Source organism: Chlamydotis macqueenii, chromosome 15 (assembly GCF_036417535.1).
Source record: "Chlamydotis macqueenii isolate bChlMac1 chromosome 15, bChlMac1.mat, whole genome shotgun sequence".
Classification (NCBI taxonomy): domain Eukaryota; kingdom Metazoa; phylum Chordata; class Aves; order Otidiformes; family Otididae; genus Chlamydotis; species Chlamydotis macqueenii.
In genome coordinates, this window is record NC_141570.1 from 3,769,139 (window position 1) to 3,780,205 (window position 11,067).

Genomic DNA, 11,067 nt, shown 5'->3' on the forward strand with positions numbered 1-11,067 from the left:
TTCTTTCATTAGGAATGCATTGTGGTGGGAGCTTCTCGCTTGTCCTTCCCGGCAGTGGAGGTGGAGCAGGGGGTCATTTATCCTCCGGATTCATCAGGGCCCAACCCGTCCCGTGTCAACCCTTATCACAGATGCCCACCCCGGCATGGTGGGGATGCATTTGGCTGGGGGCAAGCCACAGGCTCCCTGCTTTGCATCCCAGCTGGAGGAGCCCCCAGCTCCTCTGCCTCCCCATTTTGTGGGTGCCCAGCGCCAGGTCGCTCTGTCGGGATGGGGTGAGCGGGGGAACCTCGGCCGGGCCGGCACAGCCACAGCCCCGTGCCGGGAGCAGAGCTCCCTCCTCTCCGCTGACATTGCTGTCCGCTGCTGGGGCATGAAGGGCATCACTGCGGGAGATAGCAGCGTTATCTCCCGGCACAGAGCGGGCAGCAGCACCCAGCGTGACCTCCTCGTGCTGTCCCCTCTCGGCTGGTCACCTCTCCTGCCAAGGGACCCACGTGCCCCAGCTTCACTCCTCCAAGTCCTCACCTGGGTCGATCCCACCCAAACGCAGCCCGGTTTCCCGCATGCCTCCATGAGCCAGGAGAAAATCCACACTGGATTGTGGATCCTGAGGGTGCAGGAGGGGGACAGCAGCCCGGTTGCTGCCTCTTCGGCCCCAAAATGCAGAGGTACAGGAAAAGGTGTGATGATAAATGGCATCGACATATCCAGCCAGCTCTAACTAACGACCTCCCTGCCACTCGACGCGTTTTCCCGACGCGCTGGCTGTTCAGCATATTGTTGTAACATTTAACTCCCCTTTTTAAAAAAACTAAAATAAAATAAAATTAGCTGTGCAGTTAGTAAATTGCTGGAGACACTTGGCTTCTCTGTGGGAAACCGCTCCGCGGTGGGAGTTTGGTTGCTGCAGGAGTCGTCGCCTCTGATGTTGGCTCATTAGCTGGGGCAGTCCAAGGCGTCGCTGCCTTCGAGCTCGCAGGGAGCTGTGGGCCCTTCCTTCCCGCTATTAATATTACAGGCCTGTTTTGTTCCCTACGTGTTAACGCTATTAATGCTGTAAGACGCGCGGCAGGAGCGGCAGGGGACGGTCCCGGTCCTGCCCGACACCCAGCATGGGTCTGTCTGCGCCGACGCTGGACAATGGGATGAAGGGGCAGTGGTTATTAGGGGAAGTTTTGAGTTTGTTCCCAGGGGGTAAAATCCTGATGGGCAGGAGTGCAAAACTCCTGGGAAGGAGGTGGGGAGGGGGATAGAACCTCCATAACTCCTCCACCAGCAGCCAGAGGCAGCTCTGGTTGTGGGGCGATGCTGCAGGATGGCACTTGTGACCCACAGAAATGCAGGGTGGCCATGGGGCTGTGGTCCCCAGCCGATGCCGGCGGCAGAGCCCGTCCAGCCACGGGTTTCCATGCGTTTGCACGAGCCCTCTCCCAGCCTGAGCCTCCCGCAGCAGCAGAGTGGGGCTCCAGCCTTCAAATTAAAACCAAACCAGAAATTCAGCTTTCAGCGAACTCGAGAAAGCGTATTTCCAAACAAAACTGTGCTAAATAAAGTACGAGCCGCAGGCGGCCGCCTGCTCCGACAGAGCCGCTTTGCTCGCCTTTATTTAGCTGCCGTCTCCCCATCCTGCTGCTGCCGGCCTGGGGCTGGGGGGGGGTTCGGCCCCCCAAGAGCTTTGGTGCTTCAGGGAGGACTCGGCCCCGCACCCCCAGTGAATGTGGGGGCCCAGGTGGGATGCGGGCTGTGGCACGAGAGCTGCCCTGTCCCCAAAGCAGCGTCTGTCCTGACGTCCCTCTGCAGCCAAGGGTGCCCTGATGGCCGGGGTGCTCAGAGGGGGTGAACCCCTGACAGACACGGGAATGGGGGGGAAAGGGAAAGGAGGGAGGGAGGGAGGAAGGAAAGAGAGCAAAATTAGGGAAAGAGGGGAAGCAGAAGAAAGAGGAAGAGTGAAAGAAAGAAAGAGAAAGAAAGAAAAAGAGAAAGAGAAAAAAAAAGAGAAAGAGAAAGAAAAACAGACAGAAAATAAAAAGAGAAAGAAAAAGAAAAAGAAAGAGAAAGAAAAAGAAAAAGAAAAAGAAAAAGAAAAAAGAAAAGAAAAAGAAAAAAGAAAAGAAAAAGAAAAAGAAAAAAGAAAAAGAAAAAGAAAAAAGAAAAAAGAAAAGAAAAAGAGAAGAAAGGAAGAAAATAAAAAAGAAGAAAGGAAGAAAGGAAGAGAAAAACAAAGAAGTAAAGAAAGAGAAAGAAATTAAGAAAGAGGAAGAGAAGAAAGAAAGAAAAGAAAGAATGGAAGAAGAAATGAAGAAACGAAGGAAAGAAAGAAAGAGAAGAAAAATAAAAGGAAGGAGGTAAGGTAGGGAGAAAGGAAGGGGGAAAAAAGAATGATGAAGAGCAGGAAGGAAAAGAGAAAGGAAGAAACAGAGACAGCAAGAAAGGAGGGCAGGAAGGAGGGAAGGGAAAGGGGGGAAGGCAGAGGGGAGCAGGGGTGGTGGCTGAGGAGCCCAAGGGTCCCCGGGAGCGTCCCCCCGGGCGAGGGCAGTGCCGCTGCCTCGGCAGTCACCGGGCACATCTTCCCTCCCAGCACAGTTAATCCAGACCCCAGCTAATCCTCTCGCAGGTCACCGGGAGCTCATTGCATTTTGTTCACTTCTCAAATGCATCTAGAATTAATTAAAAAAAAAACCCAACAGCAAATTCACCCTGCGGAAAAAGCATTCAGTGTATCCCTGGGGCCAGCCCGAGGGGCGACGGAGAAGATGCCTTTTCTGCCTCCACATGCTCAGCTCTCGTTAAAAAAAGGAGGAGAGAGATTAATGAACAGCGGTGTGGTCAGGAGGAAGACTCGGGACGGTGACCAGGCCAGAGTTTGGCAGAGCGAAGCCTGCAGCCGGCCTGACACGCCGGCTCCGCAAGGCCGCTTTGGTCCCAGTTGACTTCCAGTGACTGCGAGGCTGTCAATATTCACCGTTAATATTAACAGTTTTGGCCTGTTTTACTCTTTGCCGTGGCTGTCAGGCGGGAGAGGATCCTGTGCCCACTGCCCCCGCCGTGCTCGCTTTGTGCGATCGCGTGCGTGCGATCGCTTGGTCTGCTGCCACGCCAACACGCTGCGGCACTTGAAAAATCAGCTTTGGGGGTAAAAAATGGTTCTGCCAGTGGAAATATGTTGTTTGGCATACAAGATGGTGGCAAACGTGGGTCTGTGTCCAGCACCTGGGAGGTTTGGGCAGGGTTGTTAGTGCTTCTGCAGGGATTCCCAAGTCCCAGGCTGGGTTTGGGGAGAATTTCAGGAAAAGGCAAGCTGGGGTATCGTTGCGAGCCGGGCTGATTCAGCCCCAGGCCGGCTGCGCTTGGCAATGCTCCTCCGGCCACCATGTAATGGAAAGGGCGCACTCGTCCCGGCGCGTCCCCGGGCACTCGAGCTGATTGCAGGAATCGACCGCATCGACCAGGCCAGCGGATCCGACACAGCGCGTACAGCCTGGCGGGTTCGCCTGCGCCTCGAGGCGTGAGCCAGGCATCTCTGCGCTGGGGGAATGGGGTGTCGCGGGGGGCTCTGCACCCGCTCCCCCATCACGTTGCTGCCCCACGCGTGACCCACTGCCAGCAAGGTGGTTTCATCCCCAGTGACACATCCCATGTTGCTGAAGAACAGGATGAGCTGTGGCAGAGGGTGGTCTGGGAAGCGTTCCTGCAGTGCCATCTCTTTGGGGTTCCTGGGACACGCCATGGGGCTTCTCCACAATCCTGTCCATTGTGTGATGCAGAGAGGCTGGGGGGGGACAGCATCCCAGCTGGGTGCACCGGGATTTCCCTACCATGGGCTCATCTGCACCAGGGAGCCCACCAGGCTTGGGCCACCTCTCCCTCCCATGTCCATGTCACCTCTCTCCCAGGCAAAGCTGAGGGCAGGTCCCTGACCCTGCAGCTGAGCCCTCCAGAAGGGATCAAAACAGCTCCCCGTTCCCCAGCGGCAGTTGTCCCTTCATATGACTTGGCCAGTAAAACACATCTGTGACCGTAGATGGCTCCATGTCCCAATGGATGTGCTGGGAAAGTTGCTCCTTGGGAGCAGAATGCCTTCCCGGGGCCTTCTCCAACCGGCTGCACGTTGGCCATGTCCTCTCCCATCCCTGGGCTGGAGAACGGAGGTTAAATCCACATCTCCCTGTGGTTTCCCTTGACCCTAGAGGAGCTGGTGCTCAGGAGGTCGGGCGGCCGCTGTTGCGATGTGCTGGGCAGCCGTCCATCTGGCACGGGCAATGTGAACTGATGGAGCTGCTTTCGAGCGTACCTTTATTAATATCTCTGTGCTAAGGAGAGCAGCTTGGCCTCCGTGCTTTCCTCTCCAGCAGCCTGACCCCGCTCTGACAGCAGAGCTCATGAGAAAAGCGAAGGGGAGCGACTCCAGCGCTACTCAAGGTTTTTCATCCGTTGGTGTTGTTGGGGTTCCCAGAAATCCCGCATCTCCCCAGCAAGGTTTGCTCACTCTCTTTGTAGTACAAAAGAACAAACTCCAAGACTTCCTTCCTTCCTTTTTGTGTGGTTTTGGGGAAGAACCTAGCCCTAAGAGGGAGATTTAGGGCACGGCTGGGGGCCCTTGCTCAACATGCAGCCATCCACCCCATCAGACCCGCGATCAAACACGCCCTTGGCTCCCTCTGCCGTGAGAGGTAATGGCGGTGTCTCTGTTTTCTCATTGCAGAGCCTCTCACAGGATCCTCGTGGTGACGTGGCAGCCAAGACGTGGAAGCTTGGGACTTCTCTTCCACGGCAACAGAATTTGGGGGGTGGGCAGGGGTGGGCCAGGGGGACGCTGGGAGTCGCAAGACCCTTCACCTTCACTGTGGGCTTGGCTCAGGGATGACTGCAGGCAGAGTCAACCCTTACAGCATCGTGTCCTCCGAGGAAGACGGGCTGAGGTTGACCACCATGCCAGGTATCAACGGCTTTGGCAATGGGAAAATCCACACTAGGAGGAAATGCAGGAATAGGTTTGTAAAGAAGAACGGTCAGTGCAACGTGGAGTTCACCAACATGGATGACAAGCCGCAGAGGTACATTGCAGACATGTTCACCACGTGCGTTGACATCCGCTGGAGGTATATGCTCTTGCTCTTTTCCCTGGCATTTCTGGTGTCCTGGTTATTGTTTGGGCTGATTTTCTGGTTAATTGCACTCATTCACGGAGACCTAGAAAACCCGGGTGGAGACGATACCTTCAAGCCTTGCGTTCTGCAGGTCAATGGCTTTGTGGCTGCTTTTCTGTTCTCCATAGAGACCCAAACGACTATTGGTTATGGCTTCCGCTGCGTGACAGAGGAGTGCCCACTCGCGGTCTTCATGGTGGTGGTTCAGTCCATCGTGGGGTGTATAATTGACTCTTTTATGATTGGTGCAATAATGGCAAAGATGGCCAGGCCCAAAAAAAGGGCCCAGACACTACTTTTCAGCCATAACGCAGTAGTGGCAATGAGAGATGGAAAACTCTGCCTGATGTGGAGAGTTGGGAACCTCCGAAAAAGCCACATAGTAGAAGCCCACGTACGAGCTCAGCTAATTAAGCCCAGGATCACAGAAGAAGGGGAGTACATACCGCTTGACCAAATAGACATCGACGTGGGGTTTGATAAAGGCTTGGACCGTATCTTCTTGGTGTCCCCCATCACCATTCTCCACGAGATCAATGAAGACAGCCCTTTGTTTGGGATCAGCCGTCAGGACTTGGAGACAGACGACTTTGAGATTGTGGTCATCCTGGAAGGTATGGTAGAAGCTACCGCTATGACGACGCAAGCTCGGAGCTCCTACCTGGCCAGCGAGATCCTCTGGGGCCACCGCTTCGAGCCTGTCTTGTTCGAGGAGAAAAACCAGTACAAAGTAGACTATTCCCACTTCCACAAAACCTACGAGGTCCCGTCCACTCCCCGTTGCAGCGCCAAGGACTTGGTGGAGAACAAATTCCTGCTGCCCAGCACCAACTCCTTCTGCTACGAGAACGAGCTGGCCTTCATGAGCCGTGACGAGGAAGAAGAAGACGACGACAGTCGGGGTTTGGAGGACCTGAGCCCGGACAATAGGCACGAGTTCGATAGGCTTCAAGCCACAATAGCGCTAGATCAGCGGTCGTACAGGAGGGAGTCGGAAATATGACTCTTGGTCCTTCCATTGACTTTTCCAAGGGTATTTTTTTTCCTCCTCTAATCTCTTCCCCTACAACCCGCTCAAATTATGCAGAACAATGCAAGTGCCATAGGAATGCTTGAGAAATTAGTATCGTTCATAGTTTTCAGTTTCATCGCAATAACCACTGAGCGGTCTGCAGGAGGGGATGGCGGCAGGCCACGGCGCGTCTCCCGCGCCCGGCGCCCGCAGCGGGGCCGGTGGCTCTGGGGGGACGGACGGACGGACGGACGGAGAGAGGAGGGTCCGTGGGGCGCGGGCAGGCGCTCGCCCCGTGCGGCCCCGCGGGGCTTCGCTCTCCCTGCGGGGAAAACGCCAGCGTTTTCTTGGAGCCAAGCACTGCGAGATCCAAAAAGAGGAAATATCAGGAAACAAATCTTTCTCTCTCTCTTTCTTTTTTTTTTTCCTTTTATTTTTTAACTGAGCAGCAACAACAAAAAAAATTTGCTCCTTCCGGCAGGCTGTCTGATTCAGTTGCACAAGAACAACACTTGAAATAACATGCAACGTTAACGTACTTCTTTTTAATTTGGGGGAAAAGTGGGGGGAGGGAGGCGAGAGGGTTTTTAATTTTTTCACCGTACCTTTTGGGAGACTGTTTACCAAAATAATAATAATAATAATAATAATAACAATAATAATAATGATAATATTAAAGCTGAAAGAAGTGATTCAGTATTTTTTAAAAATGAACAAGGGAATGAATAAGCCACCGGGGTCCTGTGAGGGGGTGACTTGCTGGGCAGATGCAAGAGCTAGAAGTCAAGACTGCATCCAGTTTTGGGGTGCTTTTTTTTTTTCCACTGGCACGGCTTTGTAGGCAGAAAACAGACGTAAGTGGCTGGAGGTTCGTGGCAGAAAAGCCAGTGCTGTAATTACTGGCAAAGGAGCTAATAAGGAAAAGGCAGACTGATAGAAAGAAGAGTAATTAGCCAATTTCTGGAAATATTGATCTTCGGGGTGGAAATGGGTCTGGGGCATCAGCTGCTGAGGTGTTGGGTCTACCCCAACATCTCCAATGGGGAATTCATACATTTCACTGTATCTAGGACAGAACAGCGAAAAGCACAAAAAGAAGAGTGGAAAGCTCTCAACGTCGGGTATTTTCCCACTTTTCCAGCCAATTGGGTATTTTCTCCCTTGAAAAATAATTTCAAAAGTGGAAATCAATGTGAAAGTCATCTTGTAGGGTTGCACTTCTTCTAGCACAGGAGTTGTCTCCATGCCAGGCTGGGATTTATGAATTCCCCGTTCCCTGGAGAGTCCTGCTTCAGAGGCAGATGCTTTTCTGAAAACAACAGATGCCAGTCGAGAAAGCCACCCTGTCCTGCGCTTCAACCCATCCCCGCGTCCCAGCCTCAAGGTGGATTGTGCCTTAGAGATGCAAACTCATCCCGTGCCCCAGCGCTCCTCCCTGGTACCGCGCTTGCATCCCATCCTCCCCTTGGGGTGACGTCCCCTTCCCAGCATCCGCTGCGGTTTAGGCTGGCCTTGGTGGCACGTTGGCTTAGCTCGTGCTATGGCACAAGGCAAACCACCCCGTGCGTGAGAAGCCTTCGCTCCTGCCCTGCTCCCCACCTTTGGGTCGGGAAGATGCAGGTTGCAGGCCGCTTCATCCCAGCCGTGCTGCTTATTGGTGCTCTGGGAGCCGAAACCTGGCTCCCTGCTCCCCGTGGCCATGGGCAAGGCTTTGGTACCCATGGGCATCCTACAGCCGACCCTGGGTGCGGATCCCCGGCAGTACCTGGCCTCGAGGAGAAGGGGTCAAGAGCAGGATCCCCACCGGCATTTTGGCTGTGATGGACTCCCGGTGCTTTTTCCCCCAGCCTGCGTCAGGGAAGCCATGTCCCAGGTTATAACTCACTGTGGCATGTCCAAACATCGGTGGCAGAGGCAGGATTTGTCCTGTGTCCCCATCTCCTTCTTGCAAGGGGCTCTGGGGAGTGGCTGTCCCGGTTGCCCCCCTGCCCCCAAGCATCGTGTCTCACCGTCTGGTTGCAGGACGGGGACCGGGGTTTCCTCCCCGCAGAATTTTCTCCCCACCCTGTTCCCACCAGCGTCTCTCACCCCACGCTGCCCACCAAGGGGCTGCTCTATTTTTGGCTTTCCCTAAAAACCAGCTGCAGGGAGAAAACATCCCCGGGGGTGATGCTGAGAGGGAGCCGGGCTGTTTCGGCACCGAGTGCCTCAAACGAGCTGTTCTCAAAAGTGGGGACAGAGAGGGACGTGCCATCAGGCTCTGGTCACAACATTTGTGTTTCTAAGGCAGCAAACGCAGACGTCATCCCATCGCCGGTCCCTTTGCTCCCGGGGGGATGGTTTCACCACCCACTTTTTGGTCCATAGCGGATGGGGGGTGGGAGGATGGAGCGGGGGGCAGAGAGATTTTGTGTGCGCACTACTTTTTTTTTTTTTTTCAAATGCTTTTAAGTGGTTTTAGGTTCTTTTGAATAAATAATAATTATTAAAAAAAAAGGTGCACATCTTGCTGCTGTAGGGTTCTCAGAGGGTTAATTTCTTTATAAATATATATATCACAGTAAATATTTGTATAAAAACAAAAGAGATATAGAGATGTCTTTAAGTAAATTATTGCTTTTAAAGAAACTTCTATGACTGTATAGTGTTACCTGGGAAAATAGAATAATATATACAGATGTATTTTTAAACTGCTGCATAGGAGGATGTGAACTGGGCTGGGGAGGGGGGGATCGGACCCTCCCCAGCCCCCGTTCACGCACCCCTTCCCCAAACCTCACTAGTGAGGCTCTAGCTCTGGCGAGTCGTCGTATATAAACTGTACAGTCCTCATCCTGGTCATGGACCACGCTGGTATATGGTGGATAAATATTATTTTTGCCTACCTGTGAGTGCTCTGAGCTACTGGTCTTTTTTCCTGCCGTCAGGGAGCATTGGGAAGGCTGCCCAGGGGAAGTCTTAATCACATGAATTGGCAAAGAAAGGGAGGGAAAAAAGAAAAAAAAAAAAGGTGAAAAAAGCCAAAAAGTGGTGTTTGTTCAGCACCCGGGTTCCCTGGAGGGGCTGGAAAGGCACAGAGATGCTCTCAGGGTGTGGGTTTTGGTTTGGTCATGGCAGGGATGGAGCGGGATCCCACCGGGAAGGGCTGAACGTGTCGTCAAAACAGGCGCCGGCTATTTCCTCCAAGTTGAGGTCGCTCCATCCATGGAGTTAACTCCGGCGTTACGCTTGATCCTTGGAGATTGGTGGGAGTCTGAGGAAGGAAGGAGCTGCTAATCCTCTTGGCCAGCATCCCGCAGGGATCGTCCTCGGCCGGGGTGCAGGGCAGCCTCCGGCAGCAGCAGCCGCCCTGGCCGGGGACTTGGGACCGGACCCATTGCCGCTCCCACCCCAAAAAGATGTTCCAGTAAGAGGAGAAAGCAGCCACATCCCCATGCCCCAAAAGAGCATCCTCTGCCCCTGACAGGCTCGTGGTGTCCCCGCTCACGGGTGCTGGGTCCCCGGGGCCGGGAGCTGTCGGGCTGAGCCTTAGCTTCTCATCATTTAGTGCACTTTGTCTTCTAGGGCTGGGACAATCACGTAGCGCTTAACCTTTCGCGATTCGGTGCCTGCCTGACCTTCAAACCTTTTGTAGGAGATGAATTCAGAGCCACCTTTTCTATCTTTAATAAGGCAGAACAAATACGTTTATTTTTAAACCCTCCTGCTCTTTCCTTTCCTCTCGTGCTGACAACCAAAAGAGTCCCCTGTGTCCCCCCCCTCCCCACCATTTCTTGCACGCCGAAACCAGCACACGGCAGCCGGGCCCGGTGCTCCGGCTGGATCCTGCTCTCCCACCCCCTCAATTCAGGGATGCTGCCATGGGGGGGTTGGCACAGGGCAGGATCCGGCCACGTTGCAAGCAGGGAGGGGACGTGGGACGGCGCCCGACCCGATGCCACCCATCACCTCGCTGAGCCCTGGCACCAACCAGCTGTGCACATCTGTCCCCTCACAGGGCCACCATCTTTCCTCCATCTCCCCCCTAAATGCACCCCGGTGCTCTCCCAGGCTTGGCCCCACGCGATCTGGGGAGCGAGACCCGGCACCAGTTCACGCGGGCAGGTTGGCAACTGGGAGCACTGGTTTCCCAGGGGGAAAGGGCCGAGTCCGTTCGCTGGGGCGATGGTGACGTGCAGCGATAGAGAAGCTGATGGATGCAATGAAAGTATCTGTACCTTCTCCACCTCCGGTGTTTCTCTGTCTCATTGCACATATATTTGAGATATATGTGACAATGTATATATATATTTGTAAAATGTATTTCAGATGACAAAACTGGCCAATTTTATGTTATTTTAAATATATTATATATATTATATATAAGAGTCTCCAAAAGATATAAATAGACTAGAGAAAATAATATAAATATGTAATAAATGTATTTTGATCTATTTAAAATACCTCGCGTCGTGCTGTGTATTTTAAAGATCATAGGGAAGTGCCTGGCTGTAGCAAACTTCAAACGTGGTTTCGAGGCTGTCGGTTGTCACATCTATAATATATACGTGCTGCAAACTTTGAGCAAGACTGGGGGCCAGCGGGACAAACATTTTTTTTTTTTTTAGGAGCCTTTTAGCAAATGTCCATCCTGCTGCCTCCAGGTAGGGGCAGAACCCTCAAATCTGAATTTTCCCTGTTATCCTGCAGGAGAGGGCAATTTTTCCTCTCTCTGCTGGGGAAGGGGTTGCAGGGATGCTCGGTGGGATGGAGGGGCTGCAGGGTGTCCCCCCGCACCATGCAGCCCCGCGTGTGCGTACCGTTGGCTCTGCTGCAGCGCCCGGACGGGCAGGGGACCGGATGGCAGCGGCTCAGTCACGCGGGGAGCCCGGAGATGGGAAAAAGTGTCTGGAGCCCGGGCAGACG

At 53.6% G+C, this 11,067-nt stretch overlaps 1 protein-coding gene across 1 annotated transcript in view; it reads left to right on the top strand.

Annotated features, from left to right (window-relative positions):
• Positions 1-9,053, top strand: part of LOC104482952 (ATP-sensitive inward rectifier potassium channel 12) — a 32,321-nt gene extending 23,268 nt beyond the window's left edge. Inside the window, exon 2 of the mRNA XM_086759662.1 lies at positions 4,706-9,053. Within this exon, the coding sequence (XP_086615788.1) occupies positions 4,864-6,153 (1,290 nt within the window). The 5' untranslated portion in view covers positions 4,706-4,863 and the 3' untranslated portion in view covers positions 6,154-9,053. The remainder of the gene's footprint in view (positions 1-4,705) is intronic.
• Positions 9,054-11,067: the final 2,014 nt, after the last annotated feature.